The sequence below is a fragment of the Sylvia atricapilla genome, chromosome 7 (genome assembly GCF_009819655.1).
Source record: "Sylvia atricapilla isolate bSylAtr1 chromosome 7, bSylAtr1.pri, whole genome shotgun sequence".
NCBI classification, from domain to species: domain Eukaryota; kingdom Metazoa; phylum Chordata; class Aves; order Passeriformes; family Sylviidae; genus Sylvia; species Sylvia atricapilla.
The window spans coordinates 7750128-7770924 of record NC_089146.1 but is presented as its reverse complement, the minus strand read 5'-3'; the positions used below and the strand labels follow the sequence as shown (position 1 = coordinate 7770924).

Here is a 20797-nt window from a genome sequence, read left to right as displayed (position 1 = left end):
TCAGCTCTGGAGGCAGTTTGGCAATGCGAGCTGTCCCCACCTCGAGCAGCCAGCAGCACGGGGGATGTGATTGCTACACGCGGCATTACTCGCTTCCCCGGCAGAGGAGCTGCATCACCAGATGCCCTCACACCGGCCGGCCTTATCCAGGACGGGTAGCAGCCCCCATTCCCTGCCCGGGTAAGGAATCTGCCCCGGATACTGGAAAAGGGCTGGTTTGTGAGGGCGGGCGGCCGGCCCCGAGCAGCCGCCGGCGGAGCGGCCCCGGGAGCGCCGCGCATGCGCCCCGCGCTGTGGCGCCGGGCCGCGGAGCCGCGCGGGGAGCGGGGCCGCCATGGCGCTGCGGGCGCTGCCCAGGTAACGGGGGCCGGCCTGAGGGGCGCCGGCGGCCGCGGGGAGCCACGGCAGCGGCGGCCCGAGCCGCCCGGGGATCGCAGCCCGCGGCTGCCGCCGGCTGTACTTTGGGCCTAGATCAGCCAGGCCTTCGCTAACTTTCACCTTCACAAGCTGGCGTGAGATAGAAGACAGCGTAGCACGCCGCGGCATTAACACGTAACGTGTGGTTGACTGGGTTTGTGCGCTGGAGTAGCTGAAGTTTCTGATTGCAGCTGTGATGTGTGGCCGGCACAGCTCTCCTCAGCGGCCATTAATCAATAACAGCCTCTTTGCTCAGAAGGAGTGGCGTGCTCACAGAGTTTGACAGCGTGGGTCTGTCCTGTCATTCACACGAGTATGAGCACTGTGCGAGCTCTTACACAAACCCTGTGTAAATATATGTAAAACGTGTGTACACACCAGGGCAGGCTGGGGTCATGGGAGCATTTGGAAATAGACGAAGGTTTTTGACAAGACTTTTTTTTTTTTTTTTTTTTTTTTTTTTTTTTTTTTTTTGGGTGTGTGTCAGCATTTAAACGTGCCCGGAAAAAGGCTGTAAATCTTTAAAAGTCACATAGAGCATTAGTCATATTCCCCAACCCCTCTGTCCTGCTGTTTTCAGGTTCTCCTAACTTGAAAATATCAGTAGCTGACTCTGGTATCTGCTATCTATTTACTAATAAACAAAAAATTTCCAACTGTTTCAATAACGAAATTGTGGCCTGATTTAATTGGTTCTAACCGGGGGAATGTAGAACAGTTGCATTCCCAAAACTTTCTGCCACTGCTTTGCTTAACCCAGCAGTCAGATATTCTGGGAATTGTGTGTCAGGTTTGTAGTTTGAGCTGTCTTTCTAATGTTTCTTTTTCAGGCTGAGGGCACTCAACAGACTGCAAGTAATATTACAACATTTGGTAAGGACAGCAGCATCATGTTTGACTGAGTTGGAAGCTTTCAGGACTCTTTCACTCCCCTGAGGCACACAGCACATGCAACTTCTAATGTGCCTGTACACAATGGTTCTGAATGCTGTCATTTATTGCTCAGGCATAGGATTGCCCACATCTCTTGAGCACTTTGTTACAGGTGTCTTTAAATACTGTAAATTAAAGCTTGATTATTTTGACTTTATCTAATAGATATTTCTTTATCGATAGTTTCTGTGTTAGCTTCTCTAAAATACCCTAAATATTGTCCCACTTTGAGTGTGAAAATAGTTCTGGGGATTTGTTTCCTACTGTTAAAAGTTACTTAAAGCAGGGTGTACATTTGGGTTTGCAGTGTCAGACTACTAGTAAGGATATATGGAACTGTCATTGTTCTAATTGTACGTATTTTCAGAATGTCAGTTTCAAGGGACTATGGGTTTGTGTTTTATTAGTGGGGAATTTTTGTTTTACTTTGCTTTTTGGTGTTTGGGTTTTTTTTCTGTGTGTGTGTGTGTTTCTGTTGTAAATTTTATTTACATGAACTCAAAATGTTGTTGTAAAACAATGTGTGGTCCAAAAACTTGTCTGAGGTTTATTACCCCAAATTACTCAAAGTAGTTTCCAAAGAACTTTTTAGGAAATGCAAATAGAAGTAGAGTGGGAAAAACTTAGCATACAATTCCAGAATGCATGTTTTATGATGATGAATAGTGTGTTTTGAGAATAAATTTCCATAAACACTTTAGTAGATATGTTTTTAAGTTATCTGGTGACATTTGCTTTATTTATTTGTTTTTGCATGCACAGAAAATGTCTAAGCAAACAGATTCAACAACAGAAGTGTTGTTGGAAAAGAAAGGAGGTGCAGGAATAATAACTTTGAATAGACCCAAGGCTCTCAATGCACTAAATCTGTCTATGATCCAGCAAATTTATCCTCAAATAAAGGTTAGTAGCCCACTTCTATACATCCACTATACATATGCTATTTGAAACCAATTTTAAAATGCAGTTAGACACTTCTTAGTGTACTAATATAAAAGATGAAAGTTTGTGTGAGTACAATGAGCTCAGATTTCTATATGGGAAAAACCAGGCGGTTTCAAGCAAGTTAGAAAGAGAAGACACATCAAAGAAATGAGCTGTCAGACAGAGTTAAATTTAGCATCTCCATAGGTAAATGGACATCCATGTTAATACCAGGACTGAATTAAGAGCAAGCAGTGCTCACCATTTGTGTGTTCCTTTTGGCAGCACCCACCTGGTCAGTTGGCACAAATTTCAGCCTATACAATGGTGTTGCCTCTTGATGGAGTGCATGTTTTGTGGCTGAAAATAAAAGGTATAAGCCACTAGGAAGCAGGGACTGTCGGTGTCATTCCTTAAATGAAAACTCATGGATTTACAGACACTGTGTCTACAAGCTAGTGAAGTACTATCAGATTTTAACCATTAAAATAGTCTCTTTTAATTTAATGGTACTATTTACCATATGCACAGAGTCCAGTTCATTAGATACCAATATTTGTTGGATAATTGTCTGATGCCTTTTGGTATTTATTAGATATTTTTGAAGCACAGCCTGAAAAGGTGTCATAAGTTTTGATTTCTGTCAGGCCCTGTTTTTTGGGGTGCTACCTTTTCCCAGGGGCTGAGAGCTGTGCACAATGTTTTTCTGAAATTTGAAAGGCAGTTCTGCTGATCTCTGCTCCCATGGTTGAATTGGATGCAGAAGTGGCAAAAAGACATTTTTAGATCTCAAACTTCAGATTAAGAGTATCTATTTTAAAGTATGGTTTGATTTGCTTTTTGAAAAAGTAAGAATTATAGACACTATGCAGAGCAGGCATTATTTGCACAGATTTTAGTCTTACGTGGAAATATTTACTTCCTTTTAGACATGGGAGCAAGATCCTGAAACTTTTCTAATAATTATAAAGGGAACTGGAGGAAAAGCTTTTTGTGCTGGGGGTGACATCCGAGGTAAGGACTGTACTCACACATTTGATGCCTTTCCCAGCCACTACTTGGTGTTGAATTCCTTTGTTTGTTGTGACTTGGGTAAACAAAATCTTGCTACACAAGAGTAAGAGATCGGTTGTGCTGACTCTTAGAACACCTTGATGTGCAGATGCTATTTAAGGTATTTGTCAGGAGACAACTGTTAGGGCAGTGAATAAAAGAGTAAAAAAATACATTTTTACAAATAACTGATAATAGAAGTCAGTCATTCCAGGGAGGTTCTTGTCTCTACATTTCTCTTCTCAGATTTTTATTACTGACAGCTTCTTTCCAAGAAATTTGAAGGGCCCTAACAGGTAGCTCTGATAGTATTGGATAATTTATCTCTAATGTTTTAGATGGCTAGATACAAATCTGACAAGAGTGATCAGTGTATCTGTGGTTATTTTTTAGCTATGAAGGAAATCTCCAAAGTGTCAAAATTAGCAGTTGTTGTAAACTGTAGGTTAACAAGAAGCACAAGTTATTGTTATCAGAATATATAACAATATATTCTTACATCATCTTACATCATCTTCTCCTTTTTCGTATTTAGAGTCTTCAGTATAGTCAATTTTAAGTGACTCTTCTAAATCTTGGTATGAAAAATATCACAAATGAGTACTGGACATTAGGAGGGGTTAGATAATGGACCATGCTCTCACAAGGACGTGCAAAGTCTCCAGCAAAATACAATTAAATCGAATTTGACATTTACATTCATATTTAAATTAAACAAATTTTCTCAAATATAATAAAGCAAGATTAAGTTTGTCTCTATTTGCTGTAAGAAAGAACCCAACTTATGAGACATTATTTTCTTTTGTATTTTCTGTTAAACTTACATTTATCTTTGGATTTTTATTTCTCTTAAGCCATCACAGAAGCGGGAAAAGTTGGAGATAAACTGACACAAGATTTCTTCATAGGAGAATATAGGCTGAACAATGCCATTGGTATGTTAATTGCAATTGTTGAAACAGTACAGTTTTTATAACACTGGCTTCAAATGCAATTTTCTCTCTTTGATAATCTGTTAAAGACTGTGGTAACATCTGAGAAGTAGTAATTTTTTTTTTTACCAATTTAAATACCGTTAATATAACATATCCTATTTTTATACCTTGCATGCAGAATGTGTTTCTTTTGTTTAAGTTATTGTGACAGCTACTTTATCCCATCCCATTGTTCTGGTTAGTTCTATTTCCTCTGTAGAAGAATTAGTTTTAGCTGCAGACACTGCAGTTCTGCCCTAAAGTATCATTGATCTGTTTCAAAGAAGACCTGAGGTAAATACAGATGTGTGGAAAATCATTAATATTCAGTCAGAGAGCAGAAGATCAAATTACATTAAAGCTTTTCTTTTAAAATAGACTGCATGAAAGACTAGGGCTGCATAACTCAGGAGTGAGCTGCCTTCGTTTATTGCAGAGACACTGGGTGAAGTTTATTGGACTAAAGCATATTAAAAAAGGATATTAATTTTTTAGAGTAGAAGTCAAGAGTTGAAGGTCTTGATGAGTAGAAACTACTCCAAGCATTTTAATTGAATACAGTTTGAGTTTTAAAATATGGTAATCAGTGTTAGTCACTGTAGGAGGAGAGGTAGTGTTGCTTACATTGACAGAAAAGCGCAGCTATTAGAGTAATTCCTGAGAAGATATTTTTACTTTGTTTGACAGAGTTTCAGGGCTGAGCATGCTTCTCATGTACCTTTCTTTCCTTCACCAATACAAGGCAAAAAAATAGTTGAAAGTTTCAAATAGTTGGGGGAAAAAAAATACTACCTTGATCGTTGAACTTGATGATGATTCTGTTGCAAGGGTACCTAATTTAAAAGTCTGGTTTCTTTTTTTTTTTTTTTTTTAATTCTTAACTGTTCAATATCTCTAATGCAGGCAATTAAAAAACCTAGATTTTTGATAGCTTTAGTATGATTGTATTCCTTAAAGACTGAGATTTCTGCTAAAAATATTTATTTATATCTTACATTTTACAGCTTAAAAATACAGCAGGGAGCTGCTTTCCCAGCACTGCAATGGGAAAGGCTTGCTGCTATAGAAATTTGGGTCAGGGGGTAGCATCTACAGCCCATGCATTAGCTTGTTTGTTCATGTAAGAACAAATTCCAAAATACAATTCTCCTAACGTTTTCTAACTACTAATTTGAAGGATTGAACTCCTTTTTAAACTAGGTTTTTTTAGAAACAAGTCTCTCTCTAGTTGTTGCAGAAAAGCTCCCAACAAAGTTGCAGGGGATACCTGTATCACCAGTCTTTTTGGGCAGTAATTCTGACCTGAAAACACTGAATACAAGCCAGCTGCTCCATTCACAGTGAGGTTCTGAGTCTTCCCATCGGTGGTAGTTGAAAGCATTGGGGCTTTAGTTTTATGCCTTCTAAAGGTCCAGCAGATGAAGTTGGTCATTGAGGACATTGTCACCTGGACCTGTCTGCACCACGTTCAGGGCTGTGTGCAGGAGCTGCCGTGACAGAAGGTGCCTGCATTGCAGAATTGACAGTCACATTGGGGCTGGAACCTGCCCATGCCTCTGGCTTTGTAGTAAAGCACTGAAGGCCTGGAACACACCCTGTGCTCTTAATCCAGACTCTGAGAGGGGGTGAAAGGGCATCTGCTCTGTCTCAACATCAGACAAAGCTATTTATACTGCCTCAACTGTCAGGTACTCACATAACAGTCCAATGTTTGAGAGTTTAATGTTCTCTTACAACACTCAAAAGCCAGTAAATCAGGAACTGGTGTCTCTTTTCATTTCTTAAGAATTACATGAGGTACCTTCATTGCAAGATGATAATATGATTGCTGTTTAAATTCCCATTTATTTTCTACTGCTCTTGCTGAAGTAAAGCATAGAGAAACCTGTCACATGGCAGCAAATCACAAGTCCACTCTTGCAAAAGATGGATGATTGGTTTCCTTCACATTTTTTACAGGCACCTGCAAGAAGCCATATGTGGCACTTATTGATGGCATTACCATGGGAGGGGTAAGTTAAGGACCTTGGTGTGATACCTGATGGGTTGTTTTAAAATCACGTCATGTTGTGTCTGTGAGTTGAATGAAGGCATTTCCTTGAAGAAAAAGCATCATCATCTGAACCTTTGTCTCTTGCTTGTCTGGGTACACTGCTGCTCTTGTAGGGCCTCTGCTGTTCCTTGACAGCTAATACAAGTGCTTTCTCTAGGAAAAGAGCAGAATCCCCTCACTGCTGGAAATAGCCCTCACAAAGGTTTTCAGAATACTGAGGGGGAGTTTATACCTCATAAAAAAGCTGAGAATAGCTCTCCATTCTAAGTGTATTAAGAATAGAACTATATAAAAATACATTTAAAGAGCAACTCTTTGAAAAACCAGTAAAATTCTAAGCTACACCTTAACAGACATTCACAAGTTCTGTATTTTTTCAACAAATAATCTAGAAATGCATCTACTTTCTCACTTCTGTAGTATTTTTTAAAGCATCACTTGTGGGATCCTGATTCCAAACACTCCTCGCCCAGGGCTGCACCTTATTACTAAAGCAACATAGAGAAGACTCCATCATATTGCTAGTTATACTGAGTGTTAGTAATTTTTTCAGCAGTTGTTGTCTGTAAACACCATGAGTAGATAGTTAACAGGGCAATGCATGCTTTTTTTACATGCTAAAATTCTGTTCTAGTGAGTTTCACATCTGTAGGATATATTTGCACCATATCAGAGAGTGGACTAAAATAATCTTCAGTTGTTTTGAATAGTGAGTTTAACTTTGAGTCCTGTCTGCTGTGTCACTGCTTAGATTTGCATTGTTTTGTGGCATGGCTCTATGATATGAGTGTAAAGTCTATTTAAATAAAGTTTGTCAAAGATAGATGTGAGAAGTGGAACACTACATGATCCGTGGCCTGTCATGGCTCTTTCCTTTTCGTCTTACATATTTCATATATCTGTCTTGGTCTTCTCAGCTTCTGATCTAAACACGCAGTAGCTCTCTTGCCCTTTGCCTCTTTGCTACCAAGCCCCAAAGATCTCAGCTAGAGGGCCATTCCCCCCAGCCTGGCATACATACATTGTTTCCAGCATAAAGGGGACTTGTTCTGTAGCTCTTCTTGCAGAAAAATTACTCTGTTGACCAGAGGAGTCCTGAAGGTTCATAGATAAGAGATAGGCAGTCCATTTATTTTATGGCCTTTTGAATAACAGGATGGAAAGCTATGAATGAGCAAAACTGCCCAGCAGCCAATATCTTTTTAAAGGTCCTGCAGATGGCTTGTTATGACTGTGGCCTGAGCAGGAATAGAATTTTGTCCTTTGAAAGGAAAGTGTATTTTTGGACTGAAAAGAACATAATGGAGTCAGATGATCCTGCATTACTAAGATTCTTTATGAATTCTTTTTCCTCTAAAGAGCTTTTAAAAGACAGCAATTAGCCTGAAATTTTATTTTGGGTAACCAAATTTGGATACCCAAATTTCAGTGGGACCATGACAGAGTTTAACTGCTATTAGGGTTTGAATGACAGCTTAACTTGCTTATCATATACTAGAAGTAGCAATTATCTTTACTTGGGGAGAGGAGATTAGATTTTGACTCTGGAAGTATGCAGCCTAATTTAGGGTAACTAAGTTAAAAACCACAAGAAGACTGTTAGAAACTCAGTTACTACATGCTTGCATAGTAAAAGCTGCTACTGGTGCACAGATGCCATAGATCTGTGATAGTAAAACCTGGAATTTTATCCAAAAAACGAACTGTTTCCACTTCACTATTGGCTAGGGGCTGGTAGGTGGCTCTGGGAGCTTCATTAGCCAACAGATGGGGCTGTGGAGCTTGTTCTCAGCACCTCCTTGTCAGTCGTTCATCAAAGATTGATGTTCAATATAAATGCATCTTTTCATCTTTTTGTACTTATTTGGAGTAGCAAGTTCAAATTTGCAAGACAAATTTGTTAGAAGCAAAGGTGACTGCAGTTTACTGAAAAATACTGAAATGAATTATGAATACCACATTTACTGCTAAAGGACATGCACTGTTGAAAGGAGCACTGGGCGCAAACTCTCGTGTTACTAAAAGCTACTTCAGGTTTAGCTGATTTATATCCATAAATTTCCTTTTCCTTGAAATTAAGTACCTAAACAGTTGACAAGAAATTCAGAAGTTTAGGGGTTTTTAAAATATTGTTTCTGCAGATGACATCCTAAGTTAGGTCTGCTTGGTTTTAGAAAAGTCACGGTCTTGTCTGAAGTTCTTTGGAGATAAATATAGGTGATTTATAGGATCAGTCCAAAGCTATGGTTTTAAATAGGGCTTTGGCACAAAACATGTTACTGCATCAGATATTCCCTCTAGCAGACAAAAATATTCATAAAATTGTTTTTGAGACACATTTCATAGCCAAATAAATCACACTAGACAGATTGAGTGATGGCTTTTCAATGATTTGGTTTGGAATTTAAGGAGAATACTTGACAGAGAAAAAAACCAAAACCAACAGGCAGTAGACTTTGGAGGTTGGTGAAAATGGTTGAAGTCAGTGGATTAACTTAAAGTTAAAAAAAATATGTAAAAAAAAACAACTTAGGTAGCTGTGCAAAATGAGAAGTACATTTTCAGGAACAAAGGCCATTACTATTAGTTCACAGAAGAATCTGTAACAGCATGAATGAAGAACCCTTGTTTGTAGTATCATATTCTAGAGCATGCATGATTTAGAAACTTCTTGAGCCAGGCTTTATTTCAGAACCACAGTGCTAAATAACCACCAGTGGTCACACTCACCTCTCTGTACATTTAATATTTTTTTGACAGCTTGGTGTTTAGAAAAGCCTCTGGCAATCGATTTCACAGTTGAATGTTGTGTTTGGCAAAGCAAGTGGTTGCTCTTTCAGGCCTATTGTCTAATATTATTAAATGCTTGTGTGGTTAATTATCAGTGAGGCCAAACTAGAAACCCGAATGCTTATTTTTTTACCAATGAGTAAAGAAAGTGTTGCTTGAACACAGAAATTCTTGTCTTTGGGCAATTTTCTGTGGGATTTATTCCTGTAGATTAGTCTGGCCTCTTACACAGCATATTTGCTAAGTTTGTTTTAGCTCTGCTTTAAAAAATTAGGATTTTAGTTTTAGAATGAGAAAACATCTTCCTGTGGGGGAAGTAGGTTTTAACTTTAACTTACATTTAAACAGCATTTTCAGTGCAGAAATAAGTTTGATAGAGTTGCTAACTCCCCTAAACCCTTTGCAAAGCCCTGTGCTTTGAGTTATTCCAAGCATCTTGTTTTCCAATCTTCATATTTAGGAAGATTAATAGGAGGTTTTGTATTTAATATAGCTTGAAATCTGACCAAATTTCCATCTCTGAGTCCCTCAGATTGTGGGGCCCAGTTTGTGAGAGCAGTAGCTGTACACAGGACTGACTCCTTTCCTTAGAGAAGGACCTCAGGAGCACAGACTGGGAGAAGAAGGTATCAACCTGTGACTGGGTCTTTGGGTTCATGAGTGGCTTTCCTTTAGTTTTGTCACCACACCTGACAGTATGGTTTTTTAAGCAGGGTCTTTTACTTACACTGAGAGTCTACATGTGAGTTACTTACTTAGAGTTTTTTTAGGGTGACTACTGGACAGTAGAATTTTCTTAAGAACTATTTGAGTGTTACTCTCTCGTGTAGTAATGTGAAATATGTTAAGCTTTAGAATACACAGATGTGTAGAACTGGGAGGAGCATGAGGGTTATTCTTTTTGCACTTGCATTAGGGTTAAGTACAGCTAGCTGCCTGCTTAGCTGATTTTCACTTAATACACTCAGAACTCTCCAACAGCAGAAATTCTGTTTTTTCTAGATATGCCACCTGTGTGCTTATTCTTTCAAGCTTGGTTTCCCTAGTGTCTAATTGAGGTCTTTAGTATGTATAATCAATATATTCCAGTCTTAGTTACAGCTCCCTGTGGACATTTTGAGATTCTTGCACTCCTTGGTCCTAGTCCTCTCTCTTTAATAGGGATAAGGATAGCTATTCAGCCTTTCTCATAGATTAAGTCTCTTAGTCTTCTTGCAATCCTCTGGAATCTCTCCCATTTGTGTACTTTACAGTTCATTGCCAGAGACCAGACAGTATTTCAGCTGGAGGATTCATCAGAACCAAGTAGAGCAGAATAATTATCCTCCCTATATTACAAAGATATTCTGTCACAAATAGTCCATGTAAATAGCAGTTTTGAAAGCATCCATTCCTAGGAGGCCACCTCTTCTAGTTATTCCCAAAACTCTTACTGTCACCTCTTTCCTCCTTGCCTAACATAAACTTCCATCACACTACATTTCTTTATTGCTTACCTTTTACCAATTTTAAATCTTCTTCCTTGAAATGAACTCATTTGTCAAAGAGTCAGTTTTGCAGAGCAACCCTTTCCTTCAAGGACTACGAAGGAAAAGAAAGGACTCCTTTTCTCTGAATTTCAAGAAACCTGGGTGCTGTTTTGGGTGGCTCTGGGCTGATGAGGCTGCCCAGGTGTAGTGAATCCCCACCTCAGCCCTTGGCTGCCTGCTCTGCTGTGGTGTGATACCTTCAGTAGTTCTCTTCTCAACAGCAGAGCCTTATTTGTACTAATTGCATTGCTGCTGTAAACCCCTGGAAAGCATCTAGGTATTTATTCCATGGGAAGCATGCTTTCCATCTCTGTATTTGATTATACCTTCCTAAGTGTAGTTATTTTCATTTTGTTAGTTTCTCCAAAGTGAGATGGTTTTGAATCTTGCCCTTCAAAGTGTTTGCCTCCCCCAAAAGTAAAGTAAAGAATTACAGAAATCCTTGTTATTTCATCATCCAAGCAGATAATGAAGCTGTCAAATAAAGTTTCATTAATGATTGACTCTGCATGACCTCAGCTGGGGTACTCTCTCAGTTTTATTGCAAATTGCTGGCAACTCTTAATATTGTTTCAGAGGATGTGCCTTCCATTTCCCAGTGATTACTGCTAAGCTGTGCTTCCCTTGCTTGTTTGTGAAAGGAAACAATGCTATGGATGGGGAGACATTACAAACACTGCAGTTTAAAATATGAAGCTTTCTCAGAATGCTGCTTAATGAGTAATGTCATTTTAATCAAGGGGTAATGCAGGTGTTCCAGAGAAACACATGCAGCCAAATTCCTGAACCTACTCCATGGTTTGGAAATATTCATTCTATTGTGCATCTGCTTGTGTATCTTCTCTTCTGGAATACAGAATCAGAATTACTGCATCCTTTTTGCAGTAGAACAGTGAACTCAGTACCTGTTTTCAGTTTTAGCTCTTTTTCACATTAGTGCCATTTAATTTTTGGCAAAATGCTGACATTCCAGATGCTGACATTGCTAGAAGAATCTGCCTGTCCTTGTAAATCAGATCTCAGGACCTGACAGCACATCTACCAATAGTTACAAACATATGCATTTACACTTCAGCAGGATTTGGTCAACAATTCTTATTACATTAATATTTGTTTTTAAGTAAATTGGTAGTGATGTCATAAGCAGCTTGTATGTTAGCCATTTCAGTCAATAGAATTTCAGCACACAAAGGAGCTGGAGTTGACCAATAGCTGTCCTTATCCTGTCCCATTTTTATCCAGATTGTGCAGCTGTAACTCTATGAGTGTTCCTTTCACTACCATCATATATTTATTCATGTAAGTTGTATGCATATAACTTTTACTCAAGTGTAGATAGCAGCATTTAAGACTAACATTCAGAAACCAGGAAACATTAGGATTAAACATATCTATAAAATCTCACATTGTTGCCCATGTGTGATACAATTTTTAATTACAGGAGTGTGCATTTACAAGTGGATATTGCCCACAGAACAAAGCTATTCATTTGTATTTTATTTTGGGGTGCCAATTTTATTGCACATCATGGAAATTCTACTATATATATAGTTATCACTATACATATATACATGTAAACCTAGGGGGCTTGGGATGATTAACTGCAGCTCATGGAATAATATGATTTTACATAGTAGTTCTCTACTGTAATAGATGTTATTACCCCTTTAGCCGTTTTTAAAGCTAGGAAACTAGAACCTAGAAATGTCAATACTTCTTGGGACTTCTACCGATTCTTATTCTTTTTCTTCCTTTTTATGTCATGCCTCTTGTCAGCCATCACGCACTGGAACATCTTCTATTTTGTTTTAACTTACACTCTAAAATCTGCCCTGAAGTAAAAGTCATTGTCATACTAAACCTAGATAAGCTGCTTTCCCATTCCCTCTCTGCCTGTCCCCCTGTCCCCCTCCCTCCTGCCTGTGTACCACAGAGAAGCTTGTGGCCTGTTTTGCTGCCAGTGCTTCTAAGCTGTGAAATAGAATACAGATTTTGCAAGTACAAACAAATCGTTTTGAGATTGACTTGTGCACCACTTCTCTTGTGAAATATGGGGTGTTGAATACAGTGCTGAGGCAATCCTAAGAGAAGGTTCCCTCCTTGCTGCTGTTCCAGTCTCTTTGCCATCTGGCCACGCTGCTGTGCCTGCTTGGCTCTGGTGTGTGATCCGAGGGATAAATGGTGCTCCTCATCTTGTGGCTAATCGGACTAGAACGTCAGCAGCTCTTCACATCGACAGAAAGTAACCACTGAACTCTCAGTCATCTGCACGTGATGTTATTCCTCACAGGGTTTATCATAAAGCACTGGCTTGAATACAAGTATTTTAAATTATAGCTCAGTACTTGTACAGTGAGTAAAACTCCTTTTCTCTCCTGCTCCTTACTCTGCAATGACTCAGATTTCTGCTGGTTTCTGCAGAAATTTGTTCTTTCCATTTAACACCAGACTCTTGTAAGCTAAAAGTCTCTCTATTTTTCTCTAATTATAGGCCTTCGTGTGCCTACCTAGCCTCATATTGAGAGTTATCTCATTATTTCCCTTTCCTTCCCTTTATGATAGATCAAGGAATAAATGTTCTAAAGGGAATTATTTTTCCCTGCTTCTCCATCCTTTCATACTTCTGCTGATTTTCCTCAATTCCTGAAGAATCTGAGTGCTCGTTTTCTCTTTGAGGTGTAATAGTTTCAGTCTTCCACTTTCTAAGCACTTTTTTCAGCAAAATAGAACATCATTACAAAACACTCTCTGGATTCACTCCTGTTATCCCAAATAACTGTGCTACTGTTTAAATAAAGTTCTCTTGCATGTACCTGTTTTTAAGAACAAGAAATGTTTCTTCAGTTTTAAGATAAAACCTAAAAGCTCAGTTATGCACTGATGCAAGGTGCTGTAAAATGTTCCCTCCCACTTGCCTGCCCTCCCTGCAGACATGAAGATTTGATGAGCTGGACACAGGGATTTCTTGCAGTAGCTCCATTTTTAGGTGATACAGAGGGACAAGGGGAAAGCTTCTTCCAGAATTTTAGAAAAAATAAAAAAGCTGCATTTGCTATCTTTTTTTCTGAATACACCTGGCCAGTTATGTACAAAGAAACAAAACTGGGATAAAAGGAATGCTTTCAAATGGAAAACTAGAAAACATTGTACTTGTTACTAATTAAGAGCTATAGGCTTTTCAGATCCAGGTCTTCTCACATCTTCTCTTTTCTTTCTGTTGCAGCACAGGTCTTGTGTCCATAAAAATGGTGCAGATTATGATAGCTACCCTAGTAAAAATTGTTTGTGAGCACTGAAAATCTGGGCTGCCAGTAGAAAAATCAAACCAGGACTTTTTAAAAGTCAGTCTAAATCTGGTTGATAAAAGACACTCACTGTGGCAGCATTGGTGCATAGAATGGCCTGTGTGTCTTTTCCCCTAAGTTTCCTTGTGAGAAGAACCTGACCTAAATGATTACTGTTCATGTAGTTGGATCAATTTGTTTAAATACTTAGGGGTCAGAAAAACAAGTCTGAGACATCAGCTATTACTACAGATAATCTGCCTCCAGTCAGCTCGTTGTGTTTCTATGTGTCTGTAGCAATTTGGACCGAGACTCTCTAGTACATAATCAGTATTTGGAAATAAATATTTTATATTTAAATTATGTAACATCAATATTTTATGTTTTAAAATAGCACACTGAATTATTGAAAAGGTCACAATACCCACTTTTTAAAGTGATATTTTTAAAATACTTGTATGGAGATGATTTATGTATCGGCAGCCAAAGAGGGTGATATTCTGTGTCCAGATTGATCTGTCACACTTCACTGCTCTGGTTCACTATGTCATCTTGTCTGTTAGTATCTACAGATGAATATGGATTATACTCTTTGGAGTCTTGTTTTGTTGGCCATAACATTAATGATGAAAAAAGATTAATTTTGATTCAGTTTAAGATCCATTGTGTCTGGATGCAGGGGGTAATGCTCTTACATCCATGATTTTTGATCCACTGTAGCTATAAGCTCCTGCTGCTTCCTGAATCAATTCCACTCATTACTTTGCCTTTTGAAACATTTTTGCTGCACCTTGGCTATTTTTGCACATTAGTATGCAGACATATTTGCCCTTTGCTGTGTTATGCTCAGTTATGCTCAATTGATTGCTACATTTCTTTCTGGTTCTAGCTCTACCAGGAGTACTCTCATGCAGTTAAAAATGTAACAAGTGCAGTCACTTGATGAGAGCTGTTACAAAAGGACTTTCACTGCAGTCAATATTGGTTTTATTATAACACTGCTTACTCAAACAGCTAAAAATTATTTACCAGCCTGGTGAAGGTGACACAAGCAACATCCTTGAAGGCCCTTTCTATTTATGTTTCTTTTATTGTGTGGCCCAAGCATTCCTAGGCAGTGATTCCTTTATAGTGTGAGTTAGATTATTCGGTAAATCGCCAGGTGATGTATGGTTTGCTGTGACACAGGTCTGCTTTTCTATATGTGAACAGGAAGGGAGTACTCATTTCACTCTGTATAGTTCTCTGTTGTGATGGCCTTCAATTTCTGAATAACTCCTAAATTCTCTTGATTTACTAAATGTGTGTCATTCTCAATTGAGGATAATACAGCCTTTGGGACACAAAAGATTCACAGGAGTTGTATTTAATTTCTGCATCTGTTGGTCACCTTGTTTTTCATTAGAAAAATACTTGTATTAAGGTTCTGTATTCATCATGAGAAAAAAATATAGAAATTAATGATAAAGTTTCTATACACAGTCACATAATGACTTTTTAAATACAGCATTGAGTGGGCAGTCTTGTATGGGAAATAAAATTCAGGTACTCTACATTCTTTTTTGTAAGCTTGTTGATGAATTCAGACTGAACTGCCTATAAAATGATGTGCCTCCCTGAGGTACACAGACTAACACAGCCCCATGCTATGAAGAAGCTACTGTGAAGAAAATTTTACCAGTAGTTTAAATTGGTTGCTTGGTAAATTCTTTACTCTCCTTAACTTTCAGTCTCATTCTGTAAGTACCCTTTACAAAATTCAAAATTGGCTGTCAATGGAAAAAGAAGTTTCCAGCAGTAAAATCCTGATTGACCATGGGAGTGTATTACCTTGGAGAAGCCTGAAGGAAGATACCAGCTTTAGTATATGAGACCATGAAAAGCAGACCTCTGACAGTGCAGAATATAGTGTATTTTAATAAAGGTATTATGGTGTTAAGACTTGGATGTGTAAATGCTGGAAATACCTGGTGAAATGAACACAGCCCAACTGAAGATTTTTTTAATGGTGTGAAGGGCCTGCTAGGGGGGACTCCACCTCTGTAAGAGTTCAGCTGAATGAAAACAAAATAAAACTAGAAAACCCAGAAATGAGGGAGGAATGCATTTAGATTTCTGACTGGTTTGTTCTTTACACAGGATATATTACACTACTGAGTATCTGTCCTCTGTGTTAGATCTAGAAGGTTAAATATGCACTGATGTATTAACCATTTGGGCAGTTAAAAATAAAATAAAAAAAATAATAATGAAAAAAACAACATTTGAACACCAGTAAAGAAATTACTGGGATTTGTATCATTAACTGATTTTTCTCTCCAAATTTTATCTTAATGTTGGATTATTTAGAAATGATCTTCAAAGAAGCAAGAGCATATTTGCACCACTTTTTTGTAATGAATAAAAAGAAAAACATAGTTTTAGTATTTTAAATATACGTCTGAAATGAGGCTGTTATCTATGATAAAAAACTCTTAAGGCTGTCTAGAAAACAAATCCAATTATGGCTTAAGCACTTGAGAGAGTGAAATCTGATTTAATTATTTCTTTCAAAAGAAAATTACATCTTTCAACTTTCTATTATTGAAACTCAACATTTATTTTTATCACTCTAAAAAAAGAAGCAGCTTGGAAGAGAAGCTCCCTTCATGGAATTCACACTCGAATCTTTGGTACTTAAAATTCAAGCCAAAAATTTGAGTCCTTAAACAAAATTCTGATTGTCTAGAAAACAAGCCAGAAAAAATGCTTTGAGATAGGTGGTGTTTGTATTTTTGGATATGGGATTAGAAAATATGAATTTAAGCATTAGAAAGACCAAAATGGGCATGATTTTTGTTTCATTATCTTCAGAGAAAGATGATAATAATTTTTCAACATGCATAAAAATAACAGCAGGCTTTACTTAATGCAGTGAAAATATGCTATTATGACATTAAAAAAGTTGGAAGTGATGAAGTCATGTTTCTATTTAATTTAAGAATTCTGGAACTGCTTTATGAGTGAACACAGCTTTGCAGAGAGCTTTGCATTTTCAGGACACCTAAATACAGGCCCATTGCTGCTGCTCAGATGAGATCTGCCCAGTGCTCAGACAAAGGGCCAAAGGACAGATAAGGGGTGAAACATAAGGTTTTACCCTGTGCAAATAAAATTCAGATGTTTGCTCAAATGCCATTCACTTCCTTGGAACAGCAGAGCTTCATGTGAATACATTTGGCTAAGGTCCTGAATATAAAATCGAGTTTGATAGTCCTTTACCCTATGGGTTCATTTCACAGGAAATTAAACTAGAATCTTAAAACCTTCATACATCTATATTAAAACCCAAGAGTGGCAGATAGTCATTTTACAGAAGAAACTTGAAAACATTTTCAGATTTATTGTGTATCACCCTAATGGAATAAATTAGTTTCTTCTTGGGCAGAACTGTAAGAGGGGCCAGGGAAGGATGAGAGGAAATTTAATTCATATTAAATTGAGAGAGCTTTTAAAAATTCTTGACATAAAACCCAATCAAAGATTTCTGCAGGTAAGCAAAAGGAAAAGAAGTTCTACTCTCTCCTTAAAAACTTGTCAAATACATTCTGCTTGTCCAAGGGAATATCACCCAATTAATCCCACTGGTTTTGATGGGAAGTATGAAGTACTGTGAAGATACTTGTGAAGACTGATAGCCTTAGTTGGGTAAAGTGCCCTTTTTCTAATATTTAAAGAATTCAAAATACTATCTAAAATCCCTTATATCCTCCTTATCAGACCCTGACTTCTTTTGGCCAATGATTTTTAAGATACCTTAGTTTTAACATAAAACATGGATGGCTGGAAGGACTGAGCAAAGGGATAATTAATGGTGAGGAACAGAAGTAAACTGAAATGGTGGAAAAGATGAAAGAGAAAACGTTTGTGTGAAATATCTACTTGTGAAGTATTCAGCAGAGTTGTCTCCAGACAGGAGCAAACACATTTCTACTGACAAGTGTCATGTAGGTAAGCTTTGAGAAGTGAGACCTCAGCATGTATGTTGTGGTTGTGCCCTATAATCTGAATATTCTTGGATGACTTCAAATATTATTACTAAGTAGTAGTAACTTCTTCAGATAACCATTTTTGTTTTGTTAGTTTAACTCTTGAAGATTTATCTAAATCAAATTTATTTTGTGTGATTTTTTTTTATTGGGCCTTTCTGCTGCTTACTACTTGAATCAGAAAATATGGCATAGGCAACACCAGAAACTCTTTTGATTTTGGGGGAAGTGTTTCATCAGGACAGGCTGCTAGAGAAGAGTGCTAAATACTTAGAAATGTGAATACCATTACTGACTTGGTGAACACAAGTGCCTAGGATAAAAAGGGAGTTTCTAACAGTGTATTTTGAATTTTAATCAGTAATGCCAAAGGCTTTTTCTGCTTGAAATACTTCTGTGTTTATAGTGTAGGTAATTATCACATTAGAGGAACAGTTAATTATTATTTCTTTTGAACATATTAGGATGACAGCTTTGTGAAATTTATATATTTTCCAAAAGTATTGGCTTTACTTTGTTGGTGATTTGAAGTAGGTGCAAAAATTATAGATGGAGTAACATTAGCAAAAGGATGTCAACTCCCATGATAGTTATCCAATGGAGATAACAGGGTCACTCACGGTATTTTGAAGTTATTCTCTGCGTGACTCACCCATCTTTCAAAGCATAGACAAATCATGAAGATAATATGATGCTTTATTAGCATTTGAACCATAAAAGGCCTTTTAATATTTTGTTGAGCTGCACATGGTAAATTTAATATTATTTAAATTGCAAAGCAAAGCAAGAGGTAGTTACATCGGATTGTGGTTATGGTTATCTTTACCAGTAATTTTATAACTGTGTCCTTTGTATAGGGAGTTGGTGTCTCAGTCCATGGACATTTTCGAGTTGCTACAGAAAAGACTGTTTTTGCCATGCCAGAAACGGCAATAGGTAAGTGTTTGAACAGATTATCATGTGTTAAGGTGTTTGGGGTTTCACTGTTGGTGTAATCAGGGTGAAATGTCTTTGAATGCTTTGGAGGTAAGGAAAGCAATTTTAAAAGGAAATTGGAGATGACCATATGTGGAAGGTGGGTTTTTTTACCATATATGGAAAGTATTTTTGTTAAATTATCAGACACTTATCTGTGTTCTGGGAGTTGATCATTGAAACTCTTCATTGTGTAGAGTGACACAAAGGCTATCAGGATAAAACTTTTTTATAAAGAACTATGTCTTGCTCCAGATGGAGGCAGATAAAGTTGGAAGCTCCCAGTGCAGGTACACCAGCTTTACCTTGGGAACTCGGTATGAGTCAAACTGGGTGTACTACAAGCTGCTCTGCCACGTTAATGGGACAGATTTTGGAATTCCAGCTTTTCTTGTAGACTATTAATCTAGACCCATTGCAGTGGTGCACAGATTGTTGCTGGGCAAGATGACAGTGTCTTTCTTCAGTGTCACCTTTTTTTGTTTTAAACAGCAACATGCACCTTGTGTTTTCTAATATTTGATCCTATAGTTTCTTTCTCAATTCTGAGAGGTACAAAAAAGAAATGTAACCCAGAGCTACATAAAGATACAGGTATGGCTCAAGAAAAATAGGTCAGATTAAAGGGAACTCTCCTGATTCAATTGCCAAGCACAATAAAGCATAATAAACCACCCAAATACAAGCTAGCTCGACCATTTTAATTCCTGAAAAAATACTAGAGCAATTTCTGCTAGCAGATAAATGTTATGTAATTTTTTGGAACAAGTAAAGTTGGGATGAAAAAACTAAAACCTACTTCGGCCCTCCAAGTATTTTTTATTGCTGAAGAAAAACTTCGTAAACTAAACTTAAGCTTTAATACAGCATGAGTTTTCTAAGCTCTGAAGTTTTTAATCAGTTGTTGTATATGAAAACCATTTGAAGTAAACAATTTGTATTTTTTTTTAACTAAACAGAGCTTCATTGGTATATGAAATTATACTACTAATAAAAGTACCTTCACTTTCTTCTTCAGAAGTAAGGATATGAGTAGTTTTATAATAACAAGAACTATGTACTTTACACAGATTTTTCATGTTGACTTGTTTAAACAAAAATAGATTGGTAAGATGTGAAGGAAAAGCTTAGAACTTGCTTAGGAAAGAAAGTAATTAAACCCTTTTTGGGATCACTTAGAAGTAAAACCACTGAAATCTGTTTGGATTTAAAGGCTTAGCTGTTTTGATCTCTGTGGGGTGTGTTTAAAATGTCTAGCTCTGTAGATACTGTATTAATTGTGGGGGTTTTTGTGTGCTCACTTATTTCAGTAGGCATGACGCCTTTGCTGTGAAATGAAAACAAAGCATTCATTCAGCTGCTCCATTTTCACACAATTATTCTGCATTTGTACACCATCATAAATAAAAGGATACAGATAAATATGCCACTTAGCAAATAGAAAGAAAAGGCAGTTCTAGACTGTAGGAGTTTGACATAGATAAGGTAAAGCACTGCAAAGCAGCACAGAAGCAGGAAAGTGGGGAGAACAGAGGGTGAAAGTATAAGGTATGAGCTTTGAGGTGATGTTACACCAATAATGGATACTTTCTTGCATATCCCTGCTAAGGTTTTAGCCTTCTGGAAGTCGATAGTAATAAATTCCCAACCCCCTCTGCCAGACAAGGTAAGAATGTAGCAGCACTGCCTTTCTTCTGCTCGGCAAATGCAGAATTGCACCTTTGGGATTACGGCAGAGCATGTTGCACCTGTGTCAGAGCACAGACTGCAAGTCAGCACTACAGGCATGACAGGCATGGGCTCATGGCCGAGCAGTAACACAGCTCTTACTTCACTA

At 37.7% G+C, this 20797-nt stretch overlaps 1 protein-coding gene across 1 annotated transcript in view; it reads left to right on the top strand.

Annotated features, from left to right (window-relative positions):
* The first annotated feature begins 281 nt into the window (after nt 1-281).
* HIBCH (3-hydroxyisobutyryl-CoA hydrolase) overlaps nt 282-20797 on the top strand; it is a 38975-nt gene continuing 18459 nt past the window's right edge. Inside the window, exons 1-7 of the mRNA XM_066322525.1 lie at nt 282-357; nt 1248-1290; nt 2113-2253; nt 3204-3288; nt 4182-4262; nt 6261-6313; nt 18843-18921. Coding sequence (XP_066178622.1) covers nt 335-357; nt 1248-1290; nt 2113-2253; nt 3204-3288; nt 4182-4262; nt 6261-6313; nt 18843-18921 — 505 coding nt within the window. The 5' untranslated portion in view covers nt 282-334. The remainder of the gene's footprint in view (nt 358-1247; nt 1291-2112; nt 2254-3203; nt 3289-4181; nt 4263-6260; nt 6314-18842; nt 18922-20797) is intronic.